The sequence below is a fragment of the Camelus bactrianus genome, chromosome 7 (genome assembly GCF_048773025.1).
Source record: "Camelus bactrianus isolate YW-2024 breed Bactrian camel chromosome 7, ASM4877302v1, whole genome shotgun sequence".
Taxonomy (NCBI): Eukaryota; Metazoa; Chordata; class Mammalia; order Artiodactyla; family Camelidae; genus Camelus; species Camelus bactrianus.
This window is the reverse complement of record NC_133545.1, coordinates 88,063,547-88,081,033: the sequence shown is the minus strand read 5'-3', so window position 1 is coordinate 88,081,033 and position 17,487 is coordinate 88,063,547. Positions and strand designations below refer to the sequence as shown.

Genomic DNA, 17,487 nt, shown 5'->3' with positions numbered 1-17,487 from the left:
TTTCCATTTGGCTATTATAACATATACCTTGGCATGAAATAAAATTCCAAATCCATTCACATAATAAAATTAATACATTTAAATTATATTTTTTAATGTTAAAAAGAAAGAAAAAAACCCCAGACTCCTCTACCTATTAGGCATTTCTGTGGCAATATCTAATAGACTCCTTAATCATGACATTGAAGAACTGAGCTGATTCCAGCCCCTTTCCACCTGCTCAGCCCCATCTTGTCCCATCCCCTGTGGATGGAGAGGACATCCATCCCATTTTCCAGGTCCAGATGTTGGAACCATGTTCTCTCTCTCTCTTTCTCTTACACACACACAGACAGCAAATCCAGCTTGCTAGAAAATTCTGGCTACTCTGAATTCATTAACCACATACTCCCTGTTCCCCACCCTCCTAGGAGCCACCTTCAACCCCTTCTTGGACACCAATTAGCCTACTTCTTCTATCTTTGCTTTTCTACAATCTCATCCACACAGAGTCAGAGGGAGCCTTTAAAAGCATACATTGAGGGGGTGGGTGTAGCTCAGTGATACAGTGCATGCTTAGCATGCATGAGATCCTGGGTTCAAACTACAGCACCTTCACTAAAATAAATAAATTAACCTCCTCCCAAGAAAACCCAAAACAAAAGCATAAATTGGACATCACCCATCCCATCAAAACTCACTAAAAGGGTCACCATTCCATTAGGAGCCAAAGTCGTCCCAAAGTCTTCGAGGACCCGGCCTGCTCTGCCTCTCCGCCCACACTCTCCCCATCACTCTGGGGGCCTCTGGCTCCGGCTCTTCCTTCTTCCTCCGGATCTATTCTGCTTCAAGTTCATAACTCCTTGAGATCTGCCAGGATTGCCTTATTCCCTTCTGCCTGCCTCCCACCCCACCACCATCACCTGAGTTTGCTCATATCACTCTTATTTTTCCCCAAGCTCTTGCTACCCCCATCATGTTGCCTGTTTTCTCTGCTAAAACTCTGAGCCCCCAGTGATGGGGAGTCGTGTCTATTTTGTTGACTAATAAAGCCCAAGAGCCTTGGGAATGGGTATAGTTACTAGATTCCCATAAGTAGTAGGAGCTTATACAGATTTGCTGAATGAAAGCAGAGGTCCTGGTCCAATTCGATGGAGCACTTCTGTGTCCTGCTCAAAGATTAACTCTCCTTTCCTCCTGAGAGACGGTGACCACTTCCTTGGTGATCAAAGGCAAGATCTATTTTCTTTATGCTGTTAACCTTAGGCGGGGAGACTGGGGGATCTTCATTTATATTTTAAAATTTGATTCACTCTGCAGTTTGTCTCCTGTCTATGTATCCTTTTGAGAAACCGTTTATGAGTGATCATTCTTCCATCAGATTGAACAGGATCCAGGGGGAAGTACCAAGCCTGTCCCATCGGCCATCCTGTGTGTCATGTCCTGTGACCCAGTGGATGCTCAGCACGTAAGTGAACCAACAGGAGTGAGTGAAGAGATGGGAACATCTCATTATTGTGGTGGCTGCACTCTGTCCGATGCCTTGAGATTTGGGGAAGGGTTTACAACTGCGGAGGCGAGATGTCAGGTCCTCTGTGCTCTTCCTGAGTGCCCTGGCCTTACCCATTCCCCCAGCCCCCTCTGGGCAGCCAAGCCCAGGAGCTGGACCACCGGCGATTGTGCTGATCAATAATCCACCTCACCCAAAGTCCGGGGGTAAGAGCGGCCAGCACAACTGGTTGTAGACTCTGAAGTCAGGTCCTTGGAGGAATTCCTCACTGAACAATGTTTTGGACCTTTTATTTTTCTCTATAGCCTCCAGCTGAAGAAACAGATTGCCTTAGGTACATGAAAGGTGAGGACACCTACTATCCCCATGGAGCCCAGGTGGGGCTGGGAGTCTGCTGTTTGTACAGCCGGTGGGCTCGTGTTGCTTTGGGCATCCCTGTGCCTGAATTCCTGCAGTACACTCGGTGGTAAGAACGGGGGTGCCTGGCAGGGAGGGAAGCGGGTCGGGGTACTACACAGCTGGGGAGACGTTAACCTGGGGTGAGCGGGAGCCGGCTGATGCATGGAATCTCGGTGCAGGGAACTCTCCAAACTCAGAGAGGTTCCCACTCCCGCAGGGTCCCTTTGATCAGGGTGCTAGGCTGTCAGCACTGCAGGGTCCCTGTGAGGATCATGGTGCCTTCAGGCAGTGGGAAGTGAGGGGTCCAGTGGCAATTAAATTAACTGTGCACCCAAAGCCAACCCCCGTCTCTTTCAGCCTGTTTCCTAATCTGCAAAACTGGAATGATGTTAACCATCCCGCAGGTTTGTTGATGGGCTGGGACACACTAGACAGCCAGGAGCTGGAATTCCTCTGTGCCCTGATTGTTATCCTTCCTTCACACTATTTACTCTCACAAGTTCAGTCTCTCTGTCTCTCTCTCATTCACTTGTAACTTTCTCTCCTGCTCTGGTTTCATTTGATTCCCACCCTCCTCCCAATCCCCAGATGAGTGAAATTAATTTCTGTGTGTCAGTTCCAAATTCCCGGGAAAGATGCTCTGTCCCCTCTGGATTGGTTGTCCAACCCATCAGTTGCAGTCAGAGGAGTGAGTCCCTCTGTGACCAGAGGAGGGGCTCTGCCCAGCCCCCCAGCCACCACTGTGGGAGCACAAAGCTCTCCGAGGAGGAGGTACTGGCTGTGACTTGGTGTCACTAAGTGTGAATTTATCTCTCCTCTTGCCCCACCTTCATCCTCCTAAACAAAGATGAAAATTAAACACTCCCGAGATTTGTGTCATGGGACACTCAGGGTGGGGGCTAAGAGGGCTGGATTCCCTGCTGAGTGTAAGGGGCTACAGTGACTCCCCAACGAGAGCCTGTAAAGGAAACAGCACCGGCCCCACCGGACACTTAGGGTGCTGAGTCTGCGTGACATTGAGCCAGGCTTCTGACCACAGCTCAGGGGTCTGGTCTGACCGGTTAGTCTTTGAAACCAACCAGCTTTGGATTCCTCAATCCCTCCCTGAGGTTTTACCTGAACCACGAGCTTCTGTATCTCTGAAGACAGATGATGAGGACCCTTCACGTAAGGCATTTGCACAGCCCTGTGCGGGAATTTGTGCTGCACGGTCTGCCCGGCGAGCTGACCAAAGTTCGTATTTTACTGATCTTAGAAATAGTCTGGTTTCCTGATGCACTGTTTCACTGAACAAGCAACAGAAGCCACCTCTGGCTGATAAAAGCAAAAAAGGGACTTAATGAAAAGATACTGGGAGGGTGCATGGAGTGGCCCAGACCAGAGCCGACCCGGGGGCCGTAGGAGATGTTGGGGAGCCCCAGGCACCAGGCTGCGCAGGGTGCTACCGGGCCCCCTGCTGCCCCAGCAGGGACCCCCCCTCCTCCTGACACTCCACCTCACTGCAGGTTCATGTCCCGGCAGGGCCAGGTCACACTGAAGCCACCAGCACACACCTCAATGGAGGAGTTGGCCCCTTCTCAGCTGAGGGCGTGCCTGGTGTGGGGAGAGGCCCAGTTAGAGGAAGGCGGTTCCCCTACTGTTCCAAGTTAATGCGCAAGTCAGTGTCCATCACTCAGGAGAGCCGGGCTGGTCGGACCTCATTGTGGTGACTAGGCCGTCTGAGTTCACGTATTACTTTTTAGGTTGGAAGGCCCAAGAGGGAGAAAAAGTGGAGGTTCTAGTACTTATTTTACATTTCCCATGTACCAGGTGCGGTAAGCAAGCCACTTCAGACAAGGCCCATAACAACCACATTAATAGGCCACGGAGAAAGTCATGCAGTCAGGCCTCTGCAGCCCCGAAACCCGTGTCCTCATCAGTTCCGTAGTTACCAGTGGAAGTTGTAGGGATTTATGGGACTGTGTGCTCCTGTGGGGGCTGGGATGTGTGTGTTTAAATCCACATCTTCAGAAACTCGGCCAGAACCACAACCACTGATTGTCTGCATGGAGGCAGAGGAGGGGAGGCTTCCAGCCTCTGGTCCAGCTCGTGTGGAGCTCAGAAGTTGCTCCTTCTGTCCTGAAAACAACACCAGAGCTGAGGGAGCTGCAAACCCACTGCTCTTCTTAGATCCACAAGAAAACTGAGGGGGAAAGCTGCTCCCAACACAGAGAGGCAGCCGGGCAGGCTTGGAGAGTCACAGCTCCCAGGGCAGAACCCGCTTTTGTAAGAACCCCGGGGGCAGGCAGATTTAACAGGTCCCTGAGGCCAGCTGGAGGCTCAGCGTGGGGAAGTCCGAGTGTGACAACTCCAGGGGGCCAGTCAGAGGGGCCCCCTGCTCTTTTTCATGCATTTTACCTCCAGGACCGTTTCCTGTTCTCAGAGTGAAGATCATAGGAAAACTCCTCATGGTTCCTGCCAGGAAAGGAAAAAATAGCTCTATTGAAATACACCCAGAACATTCTCTTCCATTGTGGGGGGTTGTGTTTTTTTTTTTTTTAAAATGAGAAATTATTTTACCAGAGCCTAACCTACCTGGGGGAAGGGAAATACCTTCTGTGTCACCCAAATTGGGGTGGGGGAAAGAGACACACTTGTGGAGGTCACATCTCAGGGCACAGGCTCAATGAGAACTAATCACAGGACTACAAATGCCCTGCTCTGTCCCGCTCCCCCAACACCTTACCTCCATGTCAGTAGGGCCCCTGTGTAATAACAGGAATAAAATTAAAAGAAGTAAATGTCTCAGGAGTGTCTAGGGAAAACCCAAAGACAGCGGGGAGATGAAAACAAGGACACACGGGTGGCTTTAGCCTCTCGCACGAATAGCTGTAGCAAACTACACACAGCCCAGCCCCAGTAGATAAACAGAAAACCTCACAGAAGAAACTATTTATTTTGGTTCTCTTACCCAGTGCATTCCATGGTGCATCCTCGCCTAGAATTGAGTGGAAGCAAGTCCATCTCAGAAGGGACATACCTGAAGAGAAATGGCTTTCCAGACTCTGAAGGGCAGAGAAAGCACCAGCCTGGGTTAGAGAAAGGTGAGGGGTGGGGTAGGGGGTGGGCTGCCTTCTTCCCCAAATAAGGAACCTTCCTGAGGCCAGCACAGTGGGAGGGAGGGCCATAGGGTGGAAGCAGCCAGACTTCTTCCTGAGAAGTGATAGGATGCCTCCAAGGGTCCATTCAGGTGCCCAAACTGTGTCCTGATGGTGGGAGCCAGTCGGTCTGCCTCAGAGCCCAGGACTGAGGTGGGCGCACAGCAGGCCGGTCTTACTTGGCCGGATCAATTTCACTTCTCCGAAGCCCTGTGTAAAACATGAAGCGTGGACGACCTGGTGAGCACAGCTCTGCCCTCAAGACCGGTTTCAACTCCTCTCTTCCCAGAGAACAGCATCTCTGAGCCCATCCTGGGTGACCTCACATAGATCACCCTAGTGGCCCAGGCTAGTGACCGGGAACATGTACCTTCCTGCAGCCAACCCCAGACGTCCACTGATGCATCATATACTGGCAAAGATGTGAGTTCCTGTGCATTGGTCTAACAGCAGAGACTCTGCCACAGGCCCAAGAGGTGGTGTGTGGGACAAGCAGGGGTGCAGAAGTGTACGCAGTGCAAAGGTGTAAGTGGTGGCAGGGGTGCAGGGGCTGTGGAGGGTGCAGGCAGTTCAGGGGATGCGGGGGTGCAGGCAGTGCGGAAGGGCAGAGAGTGGCAGGGGTGCAGAGGTACAGGGAGTGTAGGGGTGCAGGAAGGTGCTCAGGCACGTGGCCAGGGTCAGAAGGCAAGTGCACATCCTCGCAGTCAGCCTGACCCCGGGAGATTAGTGCAATGGTCTGGGGTGGCGGAGGGGGCGGCGGCGGCGGCGGCGGCGGCGGTGGGTGGGAGGCTGCCCGGGCAAGCCGGTCGATTTCTTCTCTTCCCTGCAGCCTGGCCTGGGGGGGTGTTGGCCGCCGGAGATTCGCCAGATGTTGGACTCCAGGTAAGCTTGCTCCTGGGTGGTGGGGCGGTTAGGTCAGGGGGCGGTGGCAGCGGCAAGGGGGCGGAGCGGGGCTGCCCCTGGCGAACTGATGGAATAGCTGCCTTCTCCCGGCTGCCGGGCCTGGGAGCGGCCTCTGCTGCCCCAGGTCGCTGCACACACCTGTCCCACTCAGCAAGCTGAGTGGGGAGTGGAGGCGGTGTGGTGAAGGTGCAGGGCCCACGGGGATAGGGGGGCTGCAGCACGGAAGCCGGTCAATTCGCTCCGCTCTCCCCCGCGGCGGAGCCAGGGGCGGCTTCTGCTGCCGTAGAGGCGGGACGCCGGTCTCCAGGTGAGCTTGGTCCTGGGAGGCGGCGGCGGCGGCGGCGGCTGGGGGTTGGGGTCCGTTCCAGGGAGCTGCTCCATTTCTTCTCTCCCCCGCGGCCTGGCCTGGGGGCGACCTCTGCCGCCAGAGATTTGCCTGAGGTCCGACTCCAGGTGAGCTTGCTCCTGGGAGATGGGTGCGGCGCAGTCAGGGGGCTGGGAAGGTGGTGGCTGCGGGGATAGGGAGGCTGCCCCGGGGGAGCTTGAGGATTAGCTCCCATGTCTGTGCCGTGTGGCCTGCAGGCGGCCTCTGCTGCGCCAGGTCCCGGGACAACCCTTTCCCACTTTGCCTGCTGGGGGCGGGAGGCAGGGTAGTCAGGGTGCACGGGTGGCGGGGGTCGGGGGCCTGCAGCGGGGGAGCGGGCACATTTGCTCCCATCTTCCCCGCGGCTTGTCCTGGGGGCGGTGTCTCTTGCCCTGGGTTAAGAGACACGTGTATCCTAGTCAGCCTGGCCCCAGGAGGCGGGCGTGTTACGTTGGGGGTGGTGGCAGCAGCGGCAGGTTTTCCCATGGAGCCGGTCCATTTGCTCCCATTTCTCCCCGTGGTTTGCCCTGGGGGCGGTCCCTGTTGTCCCTAGATCGCCGGACGTCCATCTCCAGGTCAGCCTGCTCCCTAGAGGCGACCACCGTGAGGTCAGGGGGCAGGAGCGGTGGCTGCTGTGGGGGTAGGGCGCTGCCTTGGGGAGCTGGTGGATTGGCTCCCGTCTCCCCGATGGCCTGGTGTGGGAGTGGCCTCTCCTGCCTCAGATCACCAGACACACCTGTCCCATTTAGCCTGCTGGGGGAGGGGCGCCCTGGGAAGTGCCTTTAAAGTGTGGGGGAGGCGACGGCAGGGGTAGAGGACCTGCAGCGCGGAGCCTGTCAATTTGCTCTCCTCTTCCCCACGGCCAAACCTGGGGGCGTACTCTGCTGCCCAAGAAGCCGGATGCCCGTCTCCAGGTCAGCTTGCTCCTGGGAGGCGGGCGCGATGCTGTCGAGGGGCAGAGGCAGCTGCGACGGCCGGCTGCCCCGCCTAATGGGGCCACTTCTTCTCCTCTCCCCTGACCTGGCCTGGGGACGGCCTCTCCCGCCCAAGATTAGCCTGAAACCCCACACCCGGTCAGGTTGCTCCTGGGAGGTGGGCGCGGTGACACCAGGGGTTGGAGAGGAGGGGGGTCTGCCCCTGGCGGGCTGGAGGATAAGCTCCCATCTCTCTGGAGGCCTGACGTGGGGGTGGCCTCTGCTGCCCCTCATTCCCGGGTCACCCTTCTCCAGGACATATTGCCCCGGGGGTGCTGTAGGCTGCGGGGGCGGCGGGTTGTTGGCGGGGGTATGGAGCTTGCCGCTTGGGAGCTGGTGGTTTAGATCCCATTTCCCCCGCAGCTTGGCCTGGGGGCAGCCTCTGTTGCCCCAGGTCGCAAAGCACTGTTTCCCTGACAGCTTAACCACCGGAAGTGGGCAGGATGTGCTGAGGGGGCGGAGGCAGCCGCCAAGGCAGCGACGGAGGGGGCTGTCCCTGGCCAGCCGGTCAAGTTGTTCCCATCTCAACATTTGCTGTCCCAGTTTTGCAGGACTCCCTTCTCCAGTTTATCCTTCTCCTGGGAGGTAGGCTCAGTGCATGCAGCCCAAGGTCTGGGCTCTCCCCTGGGGAGGGGCAGAACTCTCTTCTTCTTCTTTGTCTTTATTCTTCAGCGAAGTGGTTACTGGCCCCAATTCTTAATTCTGAGAAAGTGTAGCCTGTTTTACGGAGGAGCTGCTGGACAGTGAGGTTTCTGGGTGGGTTTTCACATCAGCTGATGCCCCAGGCAGGCAGGAAATCTATTACTTAGAGCTTCTTAGTCTGGAGTTGGGGGATGGCCCCGCCATCCTCACCATGCTTTTTAAAAATGTGTTACTCCCCTCTTTTTCCTAGGTGACATTTTAGGTTATTGCGTCCCAGATTGCTGGCACACCGATCCCTGTTCTCAAACATCTTTTAAACTTGGGTGAAGTGATAAGTTGGGGAAGAAGATGATTTACTGAAAGGTAAGAATACTTAAATTTGCATTAAAGCTACATTCTGTCAATCTTTCTCAAATGATTTTTCTCTGATTCTAAATCCATGACCTAGTGAATGTTGTACTCCTGTGTAAATCATTGATCTTCACATCACACTTGTTGAGTGGTCAACGAGATTTGTTATTTAGATTATTCCTGAAAGGAAAAGCTCAGGCTTTTGAGAATTCCTTGTCTGATGTCACCCAGGCAGTCACAGTAGAAGACAGAGCTGATATAAAAATCCCTCACCTGCCTGAACTGCAAAGCTTCTGGGATTACTGATCCCTGGAATGCAGGTGACTCTTGATGATAATCTGGGGGATGGTTTACATGATCAGATTCTTCCAGTCCTGTAAATGGGTTCCGTGGCCCCAGCCCCGGGAGAGCTGGTCATAAGGGCCATATCGTGAGGGGTGGGATGGGAAGGCAAGGTCTAAGAGCTGGCATCACTGAGATTCCACACTCGCTAAACACAGACCCCAGAGCCTAATTGTTGTCAGGTTCTGTTCTGGATTTGAGAGTGTGTTCAGACATGATTCTTGCCCTTCAGGGGTCACGGCCTGGGTGGAAGTAACCTTTACATAAATCTGGGGAGGATGACAATTAAGTAGATGGGCTGTTATGATTCTCAGTGTGCCCAGGCTCGCTCTTCCAGGCACTCGTGGGACTAACGAGAGTCATGTTATTCACTCATACACGGATTTATTACCCTTGAATTGATCATTTGTCCCACAGTAAGTGAAACAAGCGATGAGGAACCTGAGTTTTGTCCCCTTTCCTAGCACTGATTGTATCTGTCAGTCAGGCGCCCTGCGTATGCATTGTGAAATGGTGGTATTTCTTGCCCAATGGGACTGCACTGTCAGTTCTGAGAATCAGGGGAGACACGTGGGTAGGACAGCACACTGACACACATGGCACCCCCCCACCCCATGAGACAGCATTGTCGATGCTCAGGTGACCCGATGTAGACCGCGGTGCTAAACCTGAGCATGTTTAGTGATCTTGGTGGCTATGAAAATACAGACTGCCGGTCCCTAATTCTGGAGACTCTGAGGGTGTGCACCCCAGAATTCTGCATTTTAAGAAGCACTTTAACTAATTCTGATGAAGATGATCTGAGTGTCCCACTGAGAAACACTGGTGTGCGATGCACCAGTATTGAGGATTCTCAGGGAGCGATGTCTTTTCAGGATGGTCCAAGGGCCCTCACGAGACTTTTGCCTTGGGTGTAATTGTATGTGTTCGAAAGTGATGTCTCTCACTTCCAGTGCTTGTCAGCATGCTCTGTGCAGGGATTTGCTCTCAGCAGATATCAAAAACTATAAGTCTTCAGGTCACCGAGCTAGAGTGTGAGCGATCTTTTGTTTTGGTTTTCTTTATTGCAATGCGGAGTCTCCCGAAAAGAGATTCAGACTGAACAGCTTTGTGTCGGACTTTGGAAGACCGCTGGTGCCCAAGGGGTTCTCTGGCAGCACAATGACGAATCTAGGTCCCTCTTTCACTGCTACGTCAATGAAGTGGACCGCTTGGACAAGGCCAAAGCTGGTATCCCAACCATAGCCCTTGACAGTGATGTTCGGCTCCAGGAAGCCATCAGATGCAGCAGGTGGCCAGAGGAGGAGCCGAACGGGCTCATGAAATGTGACACCCCCAGCTTCATCAACACGGACCAGAACTCTTCCTTTGGGGAAGATGATCTCCTGATTTTGGAACCACCTATTGTTCTAGAAAATAAGCCAGTTGCCCAGACCTCACACAAAGACTTGAATTGGAAATGTGCTTTGTCAAGTGTTTCTCTGAAGATGTGAAGTCTGTCTTTGTATGGCAGGAAGTCCCCTTTCACAAAATTGTATGTGTTTGTGTCTGAGAGAGAGAAATGGAGAAGACAGAAAGACGGAGACAGAAGAGAGCCCCCTCAGAAGAGAGCTAGTTAAGGTGAGTTTTTGTGCCTTGGTAAACATTTGGGGTTTTGGGGGGAACAAAGTATTTACACTGTCTCATTCTCCTCGTTGGAAACCTTGGCCCCGTCCTCAGTGTCAGCGGCCTTGAACGGGGGTTGCCATGGTGCTTTTCATCTGGCGCTGCCACTTCCACGCTCTGCCTTTAGCACGTTGCTTTGCCTCCCAGGGCTGCCACCCTTTAAACTGTAAGGTGAGGAGTCTGGAGTAGATGATCCATCCCAGCTCTGCTGTTTTGCAAATTTCTGATTTCGTATTCGGATGAGGCTGGGATACACACAGAGCAGTATAAACCAGGCCCTACCTCCTGTCTCTTGCTGGGGCATCCCTCAGGTCTGTGCCTTCTACTCAAGCCTTTACTGAGCCCAGCTTTTGTCAGGAGCCCAAGTGCCTACCGGGATGGCAGGAGACCTGTCTCTCGTGGTCACGGTGGCAGACATTTCTATTGGTTGTGCTGAAACAGCTCTTCTGAGATCCTCCGGCCACCCTTGCTCCAACCTGAGGACAGACCTACCGTTCCTTTCCTAGTAGGAGGATCAATCCATGGTGCATTTTATGACAATCCTGTCCCCAGGAATGCACGGAAGGTTATCAGCTGAGTGAGGGGAAGTGCCTCTGTGTCTCTGTGTCCCTGTATCTCTGTCTGCTCACAGTGCCCTGCCACCGGCTACTGAACAAGAAAAGTGCTATTCACCATGCTGTGTCTTTTGCAGATGTGTAGGTGATGGTCTTGTGGCTCATGTGTGGGCTTTGTGCTGGGATGGTGAAGGGCTTATAAATACCTCATCAACATGTATTCGAGATGGCCTGGTGCCACACAGACTTGATTCATGAAGGCATCAAGCCTGCACACTGGTTTGGAAACAACTTGGTTTTGATCAGTCACACTGCATGCATGACTCACTGCTGATCTCTGGGTGGTTTTTTCATTTTAGATTTATTCACCCAGTGTCTTGCTTAAGCTGAAAAATACATTTATTTCACTAGAATATTCTCAGATTCTTTGTTTTCACACATCCAGTTGTTTAATTCCTTTAAAAATCATTTTGTGTTTATAATGCCTCCTAATATCTATCATCTCTAGGTTCCCAGTGGCCTGAGCCATGCACCAGATTTGATGTAGGAACTGTTCCACCAAAAGAAATCCCTTTGCCATAATATCTTTTGAGGAAAATATTATTCTTTAAGGCTCTAACAGTAAATCGTAGAACAAAGCATGGAACATTTATTGTAGTTAATACATGTTCATGCAAAAAGAAATGATATTTTCATTAAACAATGTTGAATTTAATAACTTTTACTAATGTGAATATTATTACTCGTAATTTAAGTAACCAAATAAAACCACAGTTATTTATTATGAAGTTTGAAAACTATTTACACTGTCTCTCAATTAGAGGTAGCTTTATTAGAGGACTGAAGGGTATTTAAAAGATGGAAAATTACCCATGATGACACCATCATTTTTATTAACTAAATATCAAGAACTGTGCAGGGTTAAGATTGAACCCTCTGCAAGCTGTCAAGTTAGCATGAGGTAGTTTGTGGATGCTGCCAGAAGACAGGAGACTCCCCCAGGTTCAGAGACAATGAACTTCTTGCCAGCACAGCAGGCAGCTTGGGGTTCATGTTCATGTTGGTTCCTGAGTTTCTTTCCTTTTGCTGTTGTAACAAAGGACCACAGACTCAGTGGCTTAAAGCAATACACATTCATCATCTCACTGTTCTATTGTGCAGAAGTGCAAAGTCATTGTCAGTGGGCTAAAACCAACGTGTGGCCAAGGCTACATTCCACACCGAGGCTCTAGGGAGGGATTCGTCCTCCTACCTTTCCCAGCTTGCAGAGGTGTTCACACTCCTTGGCCCAGGGCCCTGTGTCACTGTGACCTCTGCTGCCACTTTACATCTCTGTCTCTGACTATATAGATATAAAGGAAGAGTCTTCTACATCTGGAATGGACCCTTTTTCCTAAATGGACATTGTATCTCTATTTATGTGCAGATTAAAACCCCTTCCCTCCAGGGTGTGGTGGCATCAGCTCACAAGATTACCACTCTGGGCTTTAAGTGTCCTCTTTGTATTGTCACCTGGGAACTTCTCTTTCCATAGTTAGCTCTGTGTTACATTTGTTGTTGTATTTTACCCGGCATTACTGAAAGTTTTACTTAAAAGGGATCCTAATTAGCTCTGTTTACCTGTTTCCAGAGCTGAAAGCTTCAGTTCTAGAGTATCTGTTTGATTTCTCTTAAAAATTCATTCCAGTATATTTCTCTGGTGAAAGTCTTTACCCTGTTGTCTATTCTCCCATAATTTCCTTATTTTCTTGAATATATTAAAAGTATTTTATAGCCTTTATTGGTAACTGTGATGCCTACATCACCTGGGGGTTTGCATCCTTTGTCTAATATTTCTTATTCTCATATTATCCGTTATATAGTCTTGACATGTTGCATGTCTTGAAATTCTTTATTACATGGCAGACATTGCAAATGAAAAATCCATATGTTATTTTCCGTGAGAGGTTTTCTACCTTCCTGTTAGGCAAACAGGGTGAGGGACTGATCATGTCGCTCCAATCAGGCGCTGAGGTGGATCAGGACTGAATTGCCTTTTTTCTTAAAACAGCTTTGAGGTATACTTGGCAAAGTAATTTTCATACGTATAAAGTGTACAGCTAATACGTTTTGACATAAGTATATCCCCAAGAAACCATGACCACATTCAAGAGAGTGAACATACCCATCACCCACAAAGCTTCTCTCCTGCCATTTGTTGTCCCTCCCTCCCTCCCCATCTCTTACCCTGGAAACCATTGATCTGCTTTCCATCACAACATATTGGTCTGCATTTTCAAGATCCTTGTATGAATGGATTAATGCAGTATCTACTCTATGTTGTCTGACTTCTTTCATTCAGTGTAATTATTTTGAGAGTCATCTGTGTTGCTGTATTAATAGCTTATTTTTCTTATAGCAGAGTATTGTTTAGTGCTGAGTTTTTACTGAAGAGTTTGTTGTGAGCAGTGTTTGGATAGACCATCATTTGTTTCTCCATTTACTTCTTGATGGATGCATGGGTTATTTACAACTTGAGCTATTATAAATAAAATTGCAGTGAATATTTGGTTACAAGTCTTTATATGGACATATGCTTTTCTTTTCTAAAGCACCAGATGAGGAATATCTGGGTTATATGGTAGATAGGTATTTACCTTTTTTAAAGAAACTGTTAAAGACTTTTCCAAAATGGTTGTACTATTGTAAATTCCTTGTGGTGTGTATCAGCTCTGGTTGCTCTACTTCCTTACCAGCACTTTGTAAGGTCGGTCTTTCTAATCGTATTCATTCTTGTATGTATGTGTACTAGTATCTCACTGTGGTTTTTAAAAGCATTTCTCTAATGACTAATGGCATCTTTAATCAGCATCTTTTCATATGCTTATTATCCATCTGGATATCTTTACTGAAGTGTGTTTTCTGGCCTCATTCATTCATTCAGGTGTTTGCATTATTATTGAGTTTTGAGACCTCTTTATTCTGGATCAGATACAAAGAGAGACCTTTATCAGATATATGATCTGCAAATAGCTTCTGTCTATGGCTTGTCTTTTCATTTGATTAGCAGTGTTTAGAACAGCTTTGAAGAGTCTTCATTTTGATAAAGTTCACTCTATCAGTTTCTTTTTAAAATAGATTATACTTTTGGTGTCATAGCAAAGAAATATTTGCCAAACCCAAGGTCATAAAACTTAAGCCTATGCTTTTTCTCCTAGCTCTTTTATACTTTTAGATTTCCTATTAAGATCTATGATCCATTGTGACTTAATTTTTGTATATTTTGTGAGGTGTGGATCAAAGTTCATTTTTTTTTTTTTTTTGCATATCACTATCTAATTCTTCCAGCACTACTTGTTGAAAAGATCCTTTCTCCACTGCATTCTTTTTGAGAATCAATTGTCTATATAAGTGTTGGTTTAGTTCTGAACATTCTATTCTGCTCCATTATTCTATTTTCCTGTTTTACACCAACACCATACTTTCTGATTACTGTAGTTTAAAAAAAAAAAAAAGGCTGAAAATCAGATAGTGCAAGTCTTCCAACTTTGTTTTTCTTGTTCAAAATTGTTTTGGATATTTGGGATCCTTTGAATTTTTTATGAATTTTAGAATCAGTTTTAAAATTCCTTACATCCTGTTCTGCCAAATTTCCACCCATGTCTTTGGCCATCTACAAAGCCACATTTTCTGAAGAAGTCTCTCTAGATCCCAGGTGAAAGGAATTCCTGTTTCATCTGTGCTCCAATCACATTTGATAATATTTGATTACATTTATTCATATTTGGCTGGATGTACTTATGTGATCTTTCCTGCCATATAGTAAATCTCTCAAGATTTGGAATCTTGACTTGGTTCCCTCTGTCTGCTGAGAAAACTAGTTCTATGCTTTGCAGGAGTGAGCCCTGCAGTAAGAGGTATCTGCAGCACACATCTAGCTCATTGCTTGCATATCGTCAAGGAATCCTGCAGATTTAGAATTGTTTATTGATTGTTGTCTCCAAGACGGCTCAGCCTTTTTTATTTCTATTGCTACTGCTGCAGTTTCAAAGGAAAATGGGCTAATTATTTTCCAAATATCAAAACACACTGTAATTGAGCTGTGACGCAAATTATGTGCTGCTGTTTCTTAACAACCTGCTTAGTGTTCACAGGTACCTTCACTCATGGAACTTTTGGGAGAATGTCATATCCTCAGAGATAGCAAAGCTGTCTTTGGCAACCTGAGCGGTAGTATCTGAACTCACTCCTGCTCTTTTTCCAGTGCCCCCTCTAGCACTCCTCCAGCCCTCCATGGGGGGCCTGCAGTTCTTCCCTCGAAAATCCTGTTGCTTCTCAGGAAGAATTCCCTATGAAACATATTCATGTCCTTCTTGTGGGGACATTCAGTCCAGAGACCTGACAGCAGGGGAAAATGTTTAGACTGCTTTTGGTAGAACGTAAATTCTTCCATACTTGTTAGAAGCAAATCCAATGAGGAAACTGTGTTGGCATCTAACAAATCAGGATAAATGTCTGATGAGGAAGATCAGCTTCCCCATCCCACTCAGGCGTCATGTTGATGTGACGCTCACCTTGGCTAACATTTTCTCCTGTGAGCAACGTGAAGTTCAAGATGTTATGAATGGCTTTTTGTTTTTCTTCCTTAGTCTTTCCACATTCACTGTGTCTGGTGAGATTATAAGAATCCTGCTTGTTTTCAGCCCAGCACTAACCTTTTTAAAAGGATCACGTGTTTAAAAGGCTAGTGGACAATTTGTTAGAAGATTGAAATCCTTAGACTTTGGTCCTAGAGTTGAATCTTGGTTACTGGTGAATGAGAATTCCCGTTAAAATTTTAAATTCAGTGATATAAAGTTTTAAAAATAGTTAAATATTAGTCAATTTCATTAAACACTATAGCAGTTATTTACATTTAAGCATGTCTCTGGGGCAATTTTTCAATGATTCCCTCCCTTTATTGATTCCCTCTTTATCAGAATCCTTGAGAGGTCCCTGTCATCATTGTCAGTATCATCATCATCATCACCATCATCATGGAACTGATTCCTCTGGGAGATTCTAGGAAAATAAATAGCTGGACGGGGTTATGTGCAGGTCAGTGTGTGCATATACAGTAAGAAGAGTTGTCAGACATTAGATTCAAGATACCCATTCCATTTAGAGAAGAATGTGGTCATGAAATCCTGATGTGCTGAATGAAGGAAGCGATGGGAACAGGGTAGTCAATGGAAAGGAGGAGGAAGTGAGCGAAGCGGGGAGCATAGGTCCTTGGTTAGGTGATCAGCACATTGGTGAGAATGAGGGGAGTGTGATGGCAGAATCATGTCCCTCCCCGGCCACAGGGTAGCCACCTGTGACATGTTACTGTACATGGCAAAATGCATGACAGATATTTTAGGACAAAAATCTTAGAGGATTTCTGTCTTCTAAATTGTCTATCAGTTAGCATTTTAAACCCATGATACATTATTAAAGATTAGTGCAGGGGGACAAATAAAAAGGATTCATATAATCTCACCAGACATACTGAATGTAGAAAGGCTAAGGAAGAAAAACAAAAAGTCATTCATATGTGCCTTGAACCATAAAATGCTCATGAGAGGAAATGTTACACAAGGTGAGTGTCACAGCCACATTCATAATGCCTGAATGGGATGGGACAAGGGGATCCTGAGATGAGACAATAGGGCGAGTAGCCTGGATTGTCCAGGTGGGCTGAATGTAATCACAGGGTTCCTTGAAATGGAGGACATTTCCCAGCTGAGTTTAAAATCAGAGGGAGGTGTAGCCATAGAGCAATGTTCAGAAAGGCTGCTGACCATGAAAATGGAGGAAGTCGTGGGGCACAAGCTAAGGAAGGTGGGTGACCTCTGGAAACTGGAAAAAAACAACAACAACAAGGAAACATTCTCTTCTAGACCCTCTAGAAGGAAGGAACCCTGCTGCTACCTTGAATTTAGCCCAATGAGAACTGTGTTGGATCTCTGACCTCCACAGCCATAAGCTGATAAATCTGTGCTGGTTTAAGCTCTTAAGCTTATAGAAATTTCTTACATTGGTAAGAGGAAAATAACATAGTGAGCCGTAGTGTAACGGATTAAAGGTATAGGATGGGGTGTGGAGAGGATTCTGACATTTACAACTTAAAAACAACCAGGTGAAGTGGGAAGGTGTTTTAAGGAAGACCTACCTGGCAGGGCTGTTAAGCAGACTGGAGCGAGGGGAGCATTGGAGTTAGAGGAATCAATTAAATCTCTACCAGAAAAATAAGGAATAAAATGTAACAGGGCTTCAGTGATAGTGGATGTAGGAATGGAAATGGGCAGAGAGACATAAATATTACTTTGAAATTAGCTACAGGTTTGATGACTGCATGTTTGGGAGACTTAGCCGATGTGTGGACTGAATGTTTGCATCCCCTCAAAATCCATATGTCGAAACCCCATCTCCCAGGGTGATGGTATTGGGAGGTGGGGCCTTTGGGAGGTGATTTGTAGAATAAAATGAGGTCATGAGAGTAGAGCCCTCATGAATGGGATTAGTGTTCTTATACAAGCCCCCAGAGTGCTTGCTTCTCTCTGCTCTCTGGGATATGAAGATATTGGGAAGACAGCCATCTTCGAGCTGGCAATCCTCTCAAGGATACATTGACCTTGAAAGTCTCAGCCTCCAAACCATAAGGAAT

The 17,487-nt window shown here is 48.2% G+C and overlaps 1 protein-coding gene across 2 annotated transcripts in view; it reads left to right on the top strand.

The window, feature by feature from the left end:
- LOC141578209 (uncharacterized) overlaps positions 1–17,487 on the top strand; it is a 56,443-nt gene that overhangs the window by 3,842 nt on the left and 35,114 nt on the right. The window contains exons 4-14 of one of the 2 annotated variants that reach the window (XM_074367790.1): positions 1,361–1,447; positions 1,795–1,955; positions 2,246–2,292; positions 4,843–4,971; positions 5,406–5,448; positions 5,855–5,907; positions 6,194–6,381; positions 7,687–7,851; positions 8,159–8,271; positions 8,491–8,579; positions 9,679–10,221. In XM_074367790.1, the coding sequence (XP_074223891.1) occupies positions 1,361–1,447; positions 1,795–1,955; positions 2,246–2,292; positions 4,843–4,971; positions 5,406–5,448; positions 5,855–5,907; positions 6,194–6,381; positions 7,687–7,851; positions 8,159–8,170 (885 nt within the window). In that variant the 3' untranslated portion in view covers positions 8,171–8,271; positions 8,491–8,579; positions 9,679–10,221. Of the gene's footprint in view, positions 1–1,360; positions 1,448–1,794; positions 1,956–2,245; positions 2,293–4,842; positions 4,972–5,405; positions 5,449–5,854; positions 5,908–6,193; positions 6,382–7,185; positions 7,385–7,686; positions 7,852–8,158; positions 8,272–8,490; positions 8,580–9,678; positions 10,222–17,487 lie in introns of those variants that run through there. The other variant, XM_074367791.1, reaches the window with a different exon arrangement.